This window comes from Impatiens glandulifera, chromosome 2, assembly GCF_907164915.1.
Source record: "Impatiens glandulifera chromosome 2, dImpGla2.1, whole genome shotgun sequence".
Lineage (NCBI taxonomy): Eukaryota > Viridiplantae > Streptophyta > Magnoliopsida > Ericales > Balsaminaceae > Impatiens > Impatiens glandulifera.
In genome coordinates, this window is record NC_061863.1 from 48,264,563 (window position 1) to 48,281,812 (window position 17,250).

Sequence of the window (17,250 nt, forward strand, 5' to 3'; positions counted from 1 at the left end):
TTTTCTTATATTTCTCAAACCGAATTATGTTATGTTATTACAACAATAATTTTGAATATTGTGGGGGCAAGACAACAACTATATAAGACTGATTTTTCTTCCCCAAGAACCCATGAAAATGAATATTTGAATTCTCTTGTGAAAGTTCTTCACTCTTATTTTATTTTAGGTTTTGAACCTTTGGATTGTTTGGTATAGACCAGCAATATTTTTTTCTCACACTTGATTCTTCTTTTCCCCTCATCTCAAATTCTCCACTACAAAACTCTTTCGTTGCCCTTTGATTATAGAATTCCCCACTCGGTTCCAACAATTAAGAACTAATTTCTTGAAATAAAAAAACTCAGAAAGTCAAGTTATAATTCAAGCTTAACACAAACTAATTAGAAAAACGTTTCTAAACGGTTTTATCAATTTAGTTACAACCAAATCTTGATCTTTAAAATAACAATTGAGCCATTATTTTAAAATGTTAAAAACTCAATTTTGAATATTTACCCATAGTTAGAATAATCTATGTTTCCACATTCCACAAACAAAAATACTGAAAAATAATTGTTAAACAATCAACCAAGCAAAGAAGCAATCCTGCTATGTTAAATACTCATCTTCAAAAGCTAGAAGTGTTTCTTCCCAAGACACAAATTAACTTGGGGAAGTTATTAAACAAGAATATGATATAAAAAAACGCCAAATCAATTGCCTTAACCAATGATGTATTTATTGACACGACAGTATAAAAATATGATGACTTAGTTTAGTGCCTCAAATTCAATCGAGATTAGCAATGACAGCATCAACAACCTCTTGAGTAGTGCTGACTCCGCCAAGATCCTTGGTTCGATATTTGCCCTCTTTGATCACAGTCTTCACTGCAGTTTCAAGTCTATCCGCAAACGAAGGAAACTGAAGATGTCTTAACATCATAGCCGATGACAGAAGCAATGCAACAGGATTAGCCTTCTTCTGTTCTAAAACCTTCAAGTTTCCCACATTTCCAGCAGACGCACCTTGTTCGAATACAGCATGATCACTTCCAACATTCCCTCCCGGCATCACACCAGTCCCTCCAGCAATTCCAGCCGCGGTATTCGCAACTAGATTCCCATACAGATTCGGAGTCACCTGACATTATCAAAATCACCATTTTCTTTTCAGAGACAGCTCAAAAGGGTAATCACCAATCATCATAATATTGCTTACCATAACATCAAATTGCTCGGGTTTTGAAACAAGTTGCATACAACAGTTATCGACAATAATCTCATCATAGTGAATACTTGGATACTTGCTTGCAACCTCTCTACATGATTCTAGAAACAGTCCATCAGCAAGTTTCATAATGTTTGCTTTATGAACTGCTGTTACTTTCTTCCTGTTGTTCAAGTATGCATACTCAAACGCATACTTTGCAATCCTTTCTGAGCAGAACTTTGTTATCACCTGCACAAATTGCTTATTGTTTAGTTATTACAAACACAATTTCCCCAATGGGTATAACCAAATTTGATACCTTTAGGCTTTCTACAACTCCAGGAACAACCTCATGTTCTAATCCTGAATACTCTCCTTCAGTATTCTCTCTAATCACAACAATGTCAACATTCTCATGACGAGTAGGCAAACCAGGAAGATTAAAACAGTGAACAAGGGAAGCATACAGATCAAGTTCCTTCCTCAATTGCATATTAAGTGAACTAACACCACCTCCAACTGGAGTAATTAGACCTCCCTTTAAACATACCTTGTTCTTGCGGATCGAATCGATTACCTCTGTCGGAACGCTCTTCATATCACCATGAATATCGTAGCGTTCGAAGTAAACAGGTGCGTGCATCGCTTCCATCACCTGCTCAACTGCGCCGGTTACGAGAGGGCCGATTCCGTCGCCGGGAATTAGGGTTACCGGCCTTGGAGTGCCGTCACCTGGTCGAGGCATGTAGGTGACGTTCCGGATGGTGCTTGACCTAGATGATGAATCTAGGAGAGGACGGCATAGTTGCTTCAGGAGGGGTAGGGTTCGTCTAGCCATTGATTGATGGTTTTCGATTCAATTGACTTTTGATCTGATAGATCGATCGATCGATCGTTAACGAGATTTGAATAAAGTAAAAGGTTTCGATTATTACCTACAGAGAGAATTCCTCATGCTCCAGAGATGAAGTTGATGGAGTCTAGAGAGAGAAAAACAGACAGACAGCTCTCAGTTGACGAGAATCCCGTCTTCTTCTTTCTTTCCTTTTCGGCGGCGAACATTTTTTTTATTTTCTTAATTAATTAATTTACTAGTAGAAGTAAAGTAATAATAAGAAAATTAATAGAATCATTTGAGAAAATTTGTCTATATAAGATATAAAATAAACTTAAAACCTTATTTAGTTTACTAATATTAGGAAAAATAAATTATCAATTTTTTTTTATAAATTTTGGACTTGACTTAAACAAAATATATATTCTAGACCCATGTTTAATAGAGGAATATGCACACCCATAAAAATCTTTTACCTAATGAGGATAGTCAATCCCTCTTCCTCTTTACTTTAGAAATGTAAGGGCAATTGAAATAGTGTTCTATATACTCATTATTGAATTCAAGATATTATATTAGAATTGGTAGTCTTTTATCTTTATTTATTCATTAAGTTAATAATCATAAAATTTTACGTCGATAAATTGAGAGAAATTTTAGTTGCGGAAATAATACATGGATCTATAATGAAGAACGATTCATTAAGTTGTTCTAATCTTATATTTATTGGATCTCCCAATTTTTGATCTGAATCTGAACTTGACCTGGATAGAAATGTTTAATGTGGGTGTGGAGTTTATGTTTTTCTACTATCTATCGATAAACCTAAAGAGAAATCAATTACGACCTATGGTCTATAAATTTTATCACATATTAAACTTTTAATCCACTCATGAAAGTAAACATTCTCTATAAAAAAAAAGTTAAAAATTTATAGACATGAATTATTACTCTTATTCAAATTGAAATAACCTTATATTTAATAAAGCTGATTAAATTGGATGGGCTTGGGCCTTGTCTTAAAAAAGATGGTATAATATATCTTTGATGGAATGGATGGGCTTTCGGACATTTTATTAATTAGTTGATTGAAATGAAATTTTGACAATTAATTGAAAGTTTGAAACTGTAAGACACTGCTCGTTTGACCCATTTTTTTAAAAAAAAAAATTATTTTATTTTTATAAACATCAATATCATTATAAATATCGAATAACTTACTAAAATACCTTTATTTTAATTTTATAAATTTTAAATACAAAACAATATTATAGTAATTCAACAAATTATAAATTCAAATAATTCGTACTTCTTTATTAAACTATATTTCTTTTTACAAAAACTCCATAAAACTTCCCAAATAACCAACTTCAAACAAGTCCGTTTTTCTCGTTTTTGTGATTTTTTTAATAAAATGACGATAAATATCGTTTTTCCTAACCAACTTCAAACAAGGTCCAAATAATCAAATGCTTGTGCCCTACCAGTCCACTAAACTGAAATTTAGGGCCCAGTTATCACTGATTATTGGTGTTGAAGGTTGGAGGGAGCGTTGGAGTGGTCCTTTTTTATTTATAATTATTTATGTCAATTATTATAGCACATTTTTATCAAAGAATATATATATATATATATATATATATATATATATATATATATATATATATATATATATATATAATTAACCAAAGCAAAAAATCATTTAATTAAAGTTATTTTAGTGAATTCGAATCAGTAAAAGATTATCCGCATTCAAATGTTTAAATAGTCGGTTATAGTAATACTGAAGTGACCTATAATTTTTTTAAATAATTAATTAGCAAATATATATATATTGTAAAAAAATAATGTCCAATTCTGATGACTTTTTATATAATTACTATGAATGGAAATCAATAATGGGAGTCAACTCTTATTATTTCACGTGAAGTGATTGAGCACTATATATTATAAAAACAAAAGAGAATATATAATTATAATCTAAAGTTGGGTGAAAAAGAATAAAAAATGATTACTAGCTAGCTACACAGAAGAAAGCAATAAAGTATATATATATATATATCAAATACAAAAAAAAATAAAAAATAAAAACCCGCCCCACCCGACCCATAAATGGCAGTTAAATGATCATAACCCGTTTAATTTTAAATAAAGTTGGAGCAAGGACGACGATATTATATGATTGATCATGTGAGAGGGAAATGTGAACAACTTGCACTAGTTGGGAGATCCTATATATACCTAGCTAGCTATGCCTATATTTATCTATACATCAATATTATTATTCATAATAATATCTTCTACATAACACAAAATTTAATTAAATATATATATATATAATTTTTTTTGTTTAAACACAATTTTCTTATTCTCTCTTATCTAACTATAATAAGCTGGAACAAATAAATTAAATTATATCCAAGGTATACATAGGGGTAAGTCCGGCAAACCCTCGGACTAGGGCATCTCACTTTCCAGGACAACCAATTGGTTAAAAATATCAAACTATTTACTTAAATTTATTGTAATTTTAAACATAAATTGTTGTATCTTGTTCGTTCAAGATAAAAAAATTAGAGTTTTAATATGGTTATGAGTTCAAATCTCAAAAAAAAAAATAATTTTTTAAATGAATTTTTAAAACTAGACCTAAGACAACAAAATGTATATTGAACTTTTTCTACCGGGGTCTAGGGCAGCCCAAACCTAGGACCCGGCTCTGTGTATATAAATAATAAAACGAAGAAAAAAAGAGCTGAATTAAACTTAATGTATAGAGAGACGATAGACACACCACCATATATAGCTAAATTGCATGCATATGCATGGGCCCTACGTAGTACTCCTTATATAGACGAATTAATTTGAGACACCATTCATTCATTAAACAACCTATACTATATATAGATATATACTATTCATGTTCGTATATAAATTTTAATTTCATTCAAACCAAGTAACCAACCATCCTACAAAATTGTCTAGAAAATATTAAATTACATTCAATTGCTCAAAAGCTATTTTGGTATCTTCTTTTGGTCAAAGTGACCAAGAAAAAATTAAAAGATTATCATTTGACAAAATAAAATAAAATGTGTCATCTAAAAATATACAATAACTTTTTTTTTAATAAAAAATTACTTATATATATATTTTTCTTTATCTATCTTTTACTTTAAAAATCATATATTTCAATAACTTTTATATCAAATAAAAAAATATATAATTTGTACCTAACCATTTTCAAACTCATATATGTGAGCTCGAAATATTTCGAAATATTTAGTCACTTAGGCCTTGTTTGGAGTTTTTTTTTAAATATTAAGAAAGAAAAAATAATGACCGGTGATGATTTTAAAAAGGTAATGATTATTTTTGATAAAAAGACTTAAAGAGTATTAATATATATAAATAAAATAAAAAATAATAATTTAAAATAGATGATATTTTAGTATTTTAGTTAATTAAATGAGTGTTGTAATGGTTAAGAATTAATTAATTAAAAAATTAATTTTGATTAAATTTTTTTAAAAACCCAAAAAGAACAAATTCTTAAATACAAAAATATTATCTACAATAATAATTCTTAGAAAAATATTTTCACTAATTAAAAATATCTTTAACTATAGTACAAGTCATGATTGTAAGTATATTTTTTTCTTAGAAGAAAGAAAAACACAAATTGATGTCTTCATACAAGACAAGTCTTCTTACAAGATACATCAATTCCAAAAGCTAGTTTGCTTGCAACAATAAATTTGGAAGAATATATATATCTTTTGTACGGCTTTATTTGATTCAGCTTATAAGTTAATAAGGCCTCGTTTGATGAAGGGGTTTTTGGGATAAAACCCAGTTTTTATCCCAAAACCCAAACATCTTATCAACCATCAAATCAAATAATTTTATCATTAAAATACCAAAACTACCCTCTAATTTTATCTTCTCTCTCCAAACCAACATTCTCTCACCTAAACCATATCTTCTAAAGTCAAAGGGCAAATTAGTCTTTAAATTTTAAAAACCAGTTTTTTCCTACTTTTTATCAAACAAGGGTTTTTTTGGATAAAACCTAGACAAAATCCAAAAAAACCACTTTCTCAAACAAGGCCTAAGTCGAGTTTGCCTAATATTTTTATTTTCTAATTCTATTTATTTTTATAATTTTATTTAATTATTAATTAATTAATCAAATAACTTATTCTTTTATTTTGTTGAACAAAATCTCAAAAAATATAGATCAAACTAACTCTTAGATGTAATTTTTTTTAAATAATAAAATATTTATATAAAACTGACCTTTCAAAAATCCATAATTATGTATATTTTTGTTAATAATTTTTTTTCTTATATTTTTTTAAAATTAAATATAAAAATTCTATATTAAAAAAAACTTATAACTCAATATAATTTAATTTAAGTAATTTATTAATATTTAAAATTAAGTTAATAAAAATTTAAATTATTTTCAGTAAAAAATTTAAACTTATAAAATATAATTAAGTTAATAAAAATTTAAATTATATTCAGTAAAAAATTTAAACTTATAAAATATAATTAAGTAGTAAGTTATATATTATTGATGATTTATAAAATATTATTCAAAAATCTAAAATAATTAATATTTTTAAATATATATAATTAAATACATAACATTATATATATATATATATATTATATTCATTATTAATATGATTACAAATATATATATAAAGAAAGAAAGAAATTGAAGGTTTAAAAATATCAAACATGCAACTATATATCAAAAACATACATTAGGAGTAGAAGAAGTTGAATAACTTGAAATAAATAATATAAAGTATATAAAGCATTATTTGGATTGAGATTATTTAAAAATTTAGAGATTGGAAAAAATATAATGATGGTTAATGATTTTGAGGAAGTTATGATTATTTTTAGTAAATAAATTTAAAATTTATTAATATATATAAATAAATTAAAAAATAATAATTTAAAATAAAAAATATTTTTTTATTTTAATTTATAATTTGAGTAGTGTGATGAATGAATAAAAATATAGTAAAATAATGTTTATTTTTGTTTGAATTATTTAAAAAACTCAATCCAACTCTGCCTAAGTAAACTAACTCTTAATCTCTTGGTGCAGAAATGACATAAAAATAAATAATGAAAAAAATAAAAGTATACTTTAATTTTTGGTAAATGAAAAAAAAAGTACCAAAATATAACTAATAGCATCCCTAATCGAGCCTAACACCAATTTTGGTATGATAGTCCGGCCCATTAGCTAGGTTTGAAAAGTTTGGTTAACCTAATTAACAATACTATAATTAATTATAGTAAAAACTTTATGACTTAACTAATTCATTACAACATTAAACATAAAAGTTGCCCGACAATCCGTACAGTATTATTATTTAATTTGAAAATTATTATTATTAATATTATCACACATGGTCATGATTTCCAAATCCAAAGTACTTGTACCACAAAATCAGTAGAAATTACTTTTATGTACCACTTATATATATATCCACAGTAATTTCTAAATTGTACCGTTTTTTCTCATCTAAAACTATTTGAATTCAAACTCTTTCGGTAATTATTATTATTGTTTTCTTAAAATAATTTATTAAAAAAATTAATATGTTATAAATACATAACTACATGAACATGATGAAAAACATAAATGAAGACAAGATACCATATAACAAATAAAATAAAATAATAACAAAAACATACCTCCTCTGAGCTTTTTAAAAATATCGATAATGCCCCGTAGTGACAAAACCGTAGAGCTCCAAAGAATATTAAAATGGTAGCTAGAGTTCGATCAATCTTGATTTTCATTTTTTATGTAAATCAATATTTGGTTTATTTAAAGATGTTCTCTTAATTTATTTTATATTTTTAGTTGTTTAAACAATTTAATATATATATATATATATATATATATATATATATATATATATATATATATATATATATATATATATATATATATATATATATATATCACCTTAAAATTATATATTATTTATTACATTCTTTTATTCAATATAATTATGATAAAATAATTTTTGGAACTATAGTGAATTTTTAAATAAATTTTGTTTTATTTAAAAATATTGATTTGTTGTGATTTTGAGAAGGTTAAGAAGATTTAAAATGATATTAATATATGAATTATTATTGCGAGACTTTTTTTTTAAATGGTTTAACACCATTTCATTAAGAAATTCAAAAAGTGAGAGGATCAATAATCAAAATTAGACAAACCCTAGTTTTGATGGTAAGATAACAAAAAAAGACCAAAAAATTTATGAATTGTAGTATTCAAACCACATTACAAACACATATTATAATGAACAAAGACTACAATCTATCTATCTCAACATGTGTTGTCTCCATGTCCGCCTATATTGTCTTCTTCCACGTCCCTTTCATCTCTCGTTCTTCATGAAGTGAGATTGAATTGAATTAGATGATAGTGTATGTTTGCTCACATTGTTTAATCTTTCTCTATATGAACCCGTACTAATATGATAAATGTATTCTTTTGGATTTAAGGATTTTTGTCACTATTTTTCTCTGCTTCAATTTTACGTGTTTGAGAATCAACAATTTTAGTTTCCTTTTCGCTTTTCTCCTCTACTATATTTTTGATTTCATCTTCTACTTCTTCATCTTCTTTGTCTTTAGGTTTATCTTCTTCAACATTCCATGTTTCATTAATTTCATTGCTTTCTTTATTATCTGATTCTACCGTGCTTTTTCTCATCTACATAATTGTTTTATTCTTTCTCATTTATTCATCTGTATTTTTTTTCTTGTTGATGGACTTTAACTTCCCCAATATGCTCTTTAATCCTTGATTTTTTCGTTTTATTTTTCTGCTTTTTTCTTCCTGGCTTTTAAGATTTTCTGTTATTTCTCAATTCTTTTTGCACATTTAGTGCAACATATTGAAAAATATTGCAGAAAATACACATGTGTGGCCTCCATTCATATGAGATTTCCATTACTGTAGACTTTCCTTTCATGTCAACTACTGTCATCTTTTTTGGCAGCGTATTTCGAGGATGCACTTTAATGCTTATTCTAGCAAAGGTAAGTTGTTATCCTCCTTCTGTAATTGAGTCCATGTGTAATGGTTTCCTCAATAATCTTGCAAAGTGACTTAGAGCTTCTACATTGTACATGTGTGATGAATGTTTGAAAGCTTAAACCATATATGAGTTGTTTCCTTTGGTTTTCTTAGTAAGTTCAATTCTTTAATTAGACTATCGATCTCTCCAGCTTCATACAGTTGGATTCAACATAAGTATGCCCATGTTTTAGAATATCATTCAAGTTTGATCCTTTCTTGAACTGCGGAAAATAGAGATCATGTCTATTTGCGGAAACCTTCTCTAATCTCTTCTATTCCCATTGTTTCATTAAGCCTTCTTTGGTGACTGTGAATGATACTTTGTTTTTTCCTATGTAATTTTCAATCACTACATTTTCTCATTTCTTAACACATATTTTCTCTATTTCAGTTGGCAATTTAAATTCAAAATACCTTCACTTTTATTTTAACATCGTCTCAAGTAGATTTTTCCTTTATAAGCACGATCCTTTGTTTTCTTTTCTATATTATTTTTCCAGACTTCGTTTACTCTACGGTTAGAATTGCTCTTGATAGTATAAGTCTTTGATTTATAAAATTTTATGAGCTCCCTTATTGTTTTAACTGACCAATTTACTATATTTTCATACTCTTTATTTTTCAGTAAATTACCATCCTTAAGATAATGTACATTCAATTGACGGTAATTGTTTGTTACATTTTCTCTTTATTGAGCACATTTTTCCTATCTTTGCGTCTTAAACGTTTTTAGTATTAAACATTTTTAAGTTCAAAAAATTACAAGGAGAAAATTATTCCATAATCTGATTTTGTCCTTATTTGGATTGAGAATCTTATTCTTAAAATTAAGTTATTTTTGTAATAAATATAAAATATATAAATATATAATTAACATAAATTATTATAAATTTTAATGTGATTAAATTATGATAAGTTATTTAAAATTATTTAAATAATTCAAACCGAAAATAACTTAGGTTTATTTTTTTGTATGTATATAATGAAAAAGTCATTAACATTAGTTCCTTACATGGTTCGAGAATGTTTGGTGACCTTAGAGTACTTTTGTTTTTTTCTGTGTTATTAGCTTGTTTGGAGAAAAGTTTTAAAAATAATTTTAACATAATTAAATATTATTTAATAATTATATTGCTTAATTCATTAATTAAAATATTATTTATTTATTTAAAATATATATATATATATTATTACTATATATTAATATTTTTTAAATTTCTTTTAACAAAAGAAAATCACGTATATAGTATTGACATTAAAAAATTAATAATAATAATAATAATAATGTATATATTATGTTACAAAGAAAAGAAAGAAATTAAGAAAATTAGATTGACAGTCATTAATAACCAATCACCTCTCCTTTATCCTTTATAAAAGTCCTATTCTATATGACCAAAATGATTAAAGAAGGGGGTAACAGAAAAAAAGAAGATCCCCCTCACATTACTTGGCTATTGCTACTTTCTTTTAAAAAAATATTTGTAATTAATTTGGATATTCTTTTAGATCCGTTCTTTTTCTCTTTTTACCATAACTCTTCGTGTATATCACGTGCGGATCCATATCTTATACATTAAGAATTCTTTTTTTTTTCTTTTTTTTTTTAAAGTATACATTACCTTTATTTACATACAATAAAGCATACTTTCAGAGTTTATATGCCTAATTATTCATCAAAATATCGTTCAGAGATGAAGAATTAATAGAGTTATAATAGGTTTCGTTTCTTAATAAATATTATTTTCATTTGAACTACTATAGTGAGATAAAATTGTTTTTAAATTATCGACTAACATAATTAATACAAATTATATGTAATTTGACTTTGGAATAATTGATGTTTGTTAATCTTTTTGAAAGATTGATCGAATTTAAGAATTATGTTAGACCAAAAAAATAATAATCCTTACCGATCTATCTCTTGCTTATATAAACTATTCAGAATAGTTCAATTTATAGACAGTTATTAAATTAAAATACAGACTTAATAACACATGTGTACTATATAAACATAATATCTAAATCCTAGAATGTTTTTTTTACTTGAGGTGATTGAATATCTATATGGGAATATATATTATGTCTATGATCAAAATTTCACCTCTAAAATATTCAAATAAACTTTTTTTTTTCTCAACTTTTGGGATTAATTAATTCATTAGGAAATCAACTCTTGAGTTTGCAAGATTGATACATAACTTTCCCTATTTGTATATATCTTTATTATCTAAACTCATTTCAATATTGTTTTATGATATAACAATTAATGATTATATTTTTATTTATATGTGACACATTAGGTTCCTTGTGTTTTTTTATTGTCTATAACTAACATTTAAACACATGATGATTATTAGTGAAATATAATATATAGCCCATTGTATGGCCAATTAATGAGGAAGTTAAGAAGTCTAACACAATGGAAAATGTAACTTATTTGTGCATGTTTCACCTTCACTCTTTACACCCATTTATTTTAGAGTATTGAAATCAAATTCTGTAATTCTTATTATATATACTGATAACTCACATTTAATCTAAGTATTTATTCATGTTTTGATTATGTTATTTTGTCATAATCATTCTCAAAATTACAATCAATTTTAAAAATTGTCACAATAAAAGTGAAATGATTTTGCTTGTATTTGATATAAAGTATGATTGAATTATAAGATAAAGTATTTTAAGTTAAAATTTGATAAATAAAAAATATTCTTTTGACAAATTTTAAAATAATGCTATAGAAAATTTTTCAATAACATATTTTTGACAAATAGATATATTATATTTTATAATTTTGACAAGTAAAAACATTTCTATCAATAATTGTTACAACAAAAGACAATAAGAATATTCTTATATAATTAAATGATTATTCAATTATTTCTTGACTAGTTGTAGTAGTACAATACACTCAAACAATTTAGTACAATAATTTCAGTAATGTTCTTAACGAAATTGTTAACAATTTTAATTTACTCTTACCAATCACATGTGTTTCTTATAAGAATTGACATGTTATTAACAATATAATGAACCACTTTTTAATTCGATCAAGTAGCATAATACATTAGTGATAATATAAATTAGGTCTTATCCTCGTATTATTATAGTTAATTTAGATAAAAAAAATATCATTATACATATAATACTTGTTTTATCATTGTGATTTTATGACAATCACCTTTTTCATATTATATTTAATATCTTCAAATCCATAATCAAAATCCTCATATATCAATTATGACATAAGACATGTCCCCGGTTAAAGTCTATTACCTTTCCAACAATTGCAACAATAAAATCTGACATAAATACAATAGTAAGTAGATGTGATTTACATTATATTTCTTCTCATCCCAAAATACAGTTAGTAACTACATATTTTCTTAAAATAAATAAAGTAAAATATCAATTATTTTTTTAAACCAACCCATTTTTTTTTTATTAGGGTGAGCAAACTAAACCTAAATTCATTATTTGCTTACCCCAGTAAAAAAGTGCCGGTAATTAAATATTTTCGTCACGTACTAATAATGATTAACCGTGGCACATGTAGGTAGTTTCCCGGTTAATCATTAACGACTGTTAATATTCTTTAGTGACAGTACCAAAATATGGTTGTTAAATAATATAAATTCAGGACCAAGACATCACCATCGTCATTAATGGACATCATCTACCATCCTTATTGATTTAAGCCTAATTCACTTAATAAATACCGCCGTTATTGTTCTAAGAATCTGCGATAATTTTCAAACGAAAACATAACGAGTTAATGATAAAAAATACCATTGTTTGTTATAAGTCGAATTAAAGATGTTAATGCTAGTTTACTATAAAACAAACAAATTAAACATACAAACAAACAATCTTGGACAGATTCCTTGGGCACTTTCATTGGAACAAGGTTTACATATTAAAATGGTTGACTAGAAAGACAGAAAGAAACAAAGAAGAAGGAGAAGAAATGTTGACAGTTGAATTAAAGGCAATAGGAAATTTACATAGAATTAATTAATGACTAGAGATTATAAGCCATGTTTGAAGATTCTTTTATTCAAGCCAAAGGGCTTTTGGGTATGATAACTACTTACGGGTCAAACTTAGCCGCCCACTCTCTAAGACATTGTTGTATTCTTTTCTTGGAAACTCACATCCATTTATTAATGTTAATTTATGTCAAATCAAAGCCCTAATTAAACCTTAAAACATATCACGAGTTTGCAAGTGTTCAAGAAGATTAATTGATTCATGCCATGATCATCATTTAATGGATTGGTTGGATGGAAATTAATCACTAATAATATATATATATATAGTATTACAAAATTAATAGTATTCAAAATTTAAATTTGTATTCTTAAAACAATTTAATGTGCAAAAACATTTAAAGTGTAAAATTTGAATATAGTATTTAGAGACCTTAATTTCAGGGGTGAATCTACATACATTATGATTGATGAGAGTTAATTAAGATAAGATTGTGAAATGACACCTTAATTTTCTATATTTTTCAATATTTTGTTTCTCAAATTCTACCAAATAAAAAGAATAAAATAAAATTTAAATTCATATACTTGTTTTATTAATAATTCTCTTTTATTTTCTTTAAGTCCACGTTAAAAAAAAAATTCAAACTCACTTAAACATTAATTTCTAGATCCGTTCCGACTTACATTCGATAAAAATGGATTGATATGATTTAATAGTTGTTTAAATATCTGATCATATAAACTCGATAATTCATATTTGACGTGTTTTAAACCCATTTAAAAATAACTAATTAAATAAAACTATTATAAAAATACCACTATATAATATTTTTAAACAAAATTATCGTATTAAACAAAAATATAAAAATTTAGTTAGTATATACATATGAATTTTTGGTACACCTTAATATTAATTAATATACTTCAAATGTGAATTAAATTGGTTCAGTTATTTGAATATATATAACATATTTGATCATAATAGATCGTTTTATATCCTAACTAATCATATAATTTAATTTTTGATTCATTGATTTGTTTGTTCATTTGTAATCTATCTTTTCTAAACTTGACTAGTATCTTATTCTGAATTCCGATTTGATATATTCAACACTAAACCACCCTTTGAATACCTTCATTATTATTGAATTTACATGTACCTTGCAATATGTAATATCATTAGTTCAAAATATATAATAGTGTGGTAGCAGGCAGATGCAACGACCAAGAACCATTAGATAAAAGTCACTTTTTAATATTGTATAATATATGTCACCATCTTATTACACCTTAGAGAAAACACGTTTCCAAGTGGGATCAATAATAATAATAATAAATAAATTCCCACTTGTGTTGATACTGTATACTATTATATAATCTATTTTATTAATATTGTCCTTGATATATTTTAATATTGCTTTATATAATTAGTTCCAACTTATTTCTTTTTTTATAATATTAAATTAAGTACCACCCTCTAAATAAAATTTAGATTCAACTCCATCATGTTAGTGTTCAAGTCAATTTTGTAACATAAATAGTGATTTTTATTTGAATTTGACACAGAAAACTAAAACAATTACTTGACTAGTTTATACTCAAATAATGGTAATTAAATGTTATTATATATAAATAAAAATAAATTATATTTTATGAATTATATAACATATTATTTTATTTCCATAAAATTATGATGTAATTTATGCGAACAATTTAAAATAAATTATTTAACTCCCATAAAATAAATTATATCTTTAACTTTATTCAAATATAAAATATCTAAGAAGTTAATAAAAAAAAAATGTGATCAAATTTATTTACGTATATTTAAAAATATTTGATTAAATTTAAATATATAAATTAAATAACTTAATTCATTAAATTTAAATATACAAGTTAAATAATTTAATTAGATAAAGTTCTACACATTAGTAAATATTTCAAGATTTATATACATCTTTTTCAATTTTTTTAATTAAACACTCAAATTTTGAAAACGGGTCACACTAACAAACAACACGAACAGTTACACTCACATAATTGGTCGTGTGTGCGAAAACTCGAATATTTATAATTAAATATTATATATATATATTTGTCATAATATTTTTTTAATAATAATCCTATTAATTTGGAAACAATCATTTATCTATAGTCTGATTATAAACTGTATTAATTTATTATTATAATAATAGTGTGAATTGTTTTTATAAACATATTAATAAAATATAATTATGTTTTTAACAAATTAATTAGCATGTTAAATTGGGTTTTATTTTTTACATGGATATGTTACCGTTGTTTTTACGGTACAAACATAAACGTTGTTTTTACCTTACAAACATAAACATGATGATGGGTTTTGTCATAAATTTTCACTGCCCAAAAAAATTCAGTTATGATTCTTTGCATTTATTCACTAATCTTTTCAAAGGTATATAATTTAAATAATGCTGGTGGGGTCCCAAATCTTGTTTTATCTGGTGGAGAGGCAAGACTAGGCTATGATGAGCCCTAATTTTACATACATACATCACTTTCAACTAAATAAATAAAATAATATATTCATACATACTTGATAAATATATATACATAAATGGTTAGTTATAGTCAAGGTTGGTCAAATTATAAGTATTAAGTTGAAACCCGTCCACTCAATAATTCTTAATTTGTCTAAATTAAATGTAAATTAATTAATTTAGTTTAAAAAATAAACCCAAACAGACTTTTGATAAACATTTATTAATAACCTATTGATTAAAGATAATAAGTATAATATATATTTTTTTAATTTTAAATGTGATAATGTTGAATATGTTTTGTTATATTATTTCATGAATAAACTTAATTAATGTTTTTAAATTTATTGTGGAATTTTATTTTATTTTTTGTAAGAAAAATATATACAAGTATTTGAATTAATTGACTAAACAAAACAAACCTATATTCAAATTATAACTGGTCAATTTGAATGTAGAGTCGGTTGGTTATAAGTTATAACCAAGTAGTTTTTATAAATATAAGTTTTATTGAAAAAATTGAACTAAACCGACTTATTTACGAACTCCAATAGTTTGATTCATCTCAACTTTCGAATTAGTATTTTATACATTAAATTGATTCTTATTTAAATTTTTATTTATTTCAATATTTAATATTTAAAATAATAAATAACTTATTACTCAATTATATATTATTTTATATTATATATATATATATATATATATATGAAACTAGTCTCCATTTTTAAAGATGATCGATCCGTATTTCAAAGTTAAATTAGGCCTCGAGCAACTAGCCAAAAAAAAGTTTAATAATCAATTAAACAAGGTTATATATGAAACAATCTCATATATTTGAAACAAAGCTTATATATTTGAACCTTAAACTACAAGCTTGAATATATACATAATATGAATTTTTTTAAGATGAAAAACTAACCTAATATGCATAGTTATGACCTACACTAAAATTGATTTTTTTAAAAATCAAATCTTTCACGTTTGATCTCTTGGAAACCAATTCTTAACAATGAGATACGACAATAATGAATTTTGTATTAAATAAAATCATGACTCTAGATTGTTTTGTTGAAAAATTAATTTATCTGTGTACAAACTAAAATGTTATTATAAATGTTTGTAATAATATTGTATATGTTATGACTAAGCTTCTCACAGAAGATTTACCTGAATATACTTGAGATGAAATCTATCATTTAGATAGTTTCATACAACTTATTCGTTAAAGATTCAAATATGTTTAAATTCAATTTATTTGAATTGTTAATATTGATGATGTTTCACCGGCTTAATCGCTAATGTAACTTATTTACTAAAATAAATGTATTAATTTATTATCGTAATTATAACTTATTCGCATTTATGAGTCAAATCAAATTATTATTTTTAACAAAAAAAATCTCATTAAACTAATTGAGAATTACTTCTAAAAAAATTAATTAATAAATAATACAAAATAAAACATACATAATTAATACAAACAATTGATGATATATATTAAATTATAAACAATTTTTAATAAATAAGATTTCACAATCATACAATATTGAGGGTCACTCAAAGAATAAA

General features: G+C 24.9%; 1 protein-coding gene across 1 annotated transcript; it reads right to left on the reverse strand.

Annotated features, from left to right (window-relative positions):
- Positions 1–560: 560 nt before the first annotated feature.
- Positions 561–2,254, reverse strand: LOC124926963 (isocitrate dehydrogenase [NAD] regulatory subunit 1, mitochondrial-like). The gene is made up of 4 exons (XM_047467298.1): positions 2,130–2,254; positions 1,514–2,024; positions 1,204–1,443; positions 561–1,125 (listed from the first exon to the last, which is right to left on the reverse strand). The coding sequence occupies exons 1-4, from the start codon at positions 2,147–2,149 to the stop codon at positions 772–774; spliced, it is 1,125 nt and encodes a 374-aa protein (XP_047323254.1). The 5' UTR covers positions 2,150–2,254; the 3' UTR covers positions 561–771.
- Positions 2,255–17,250: the final 14,996 nt, after the last annotated feature.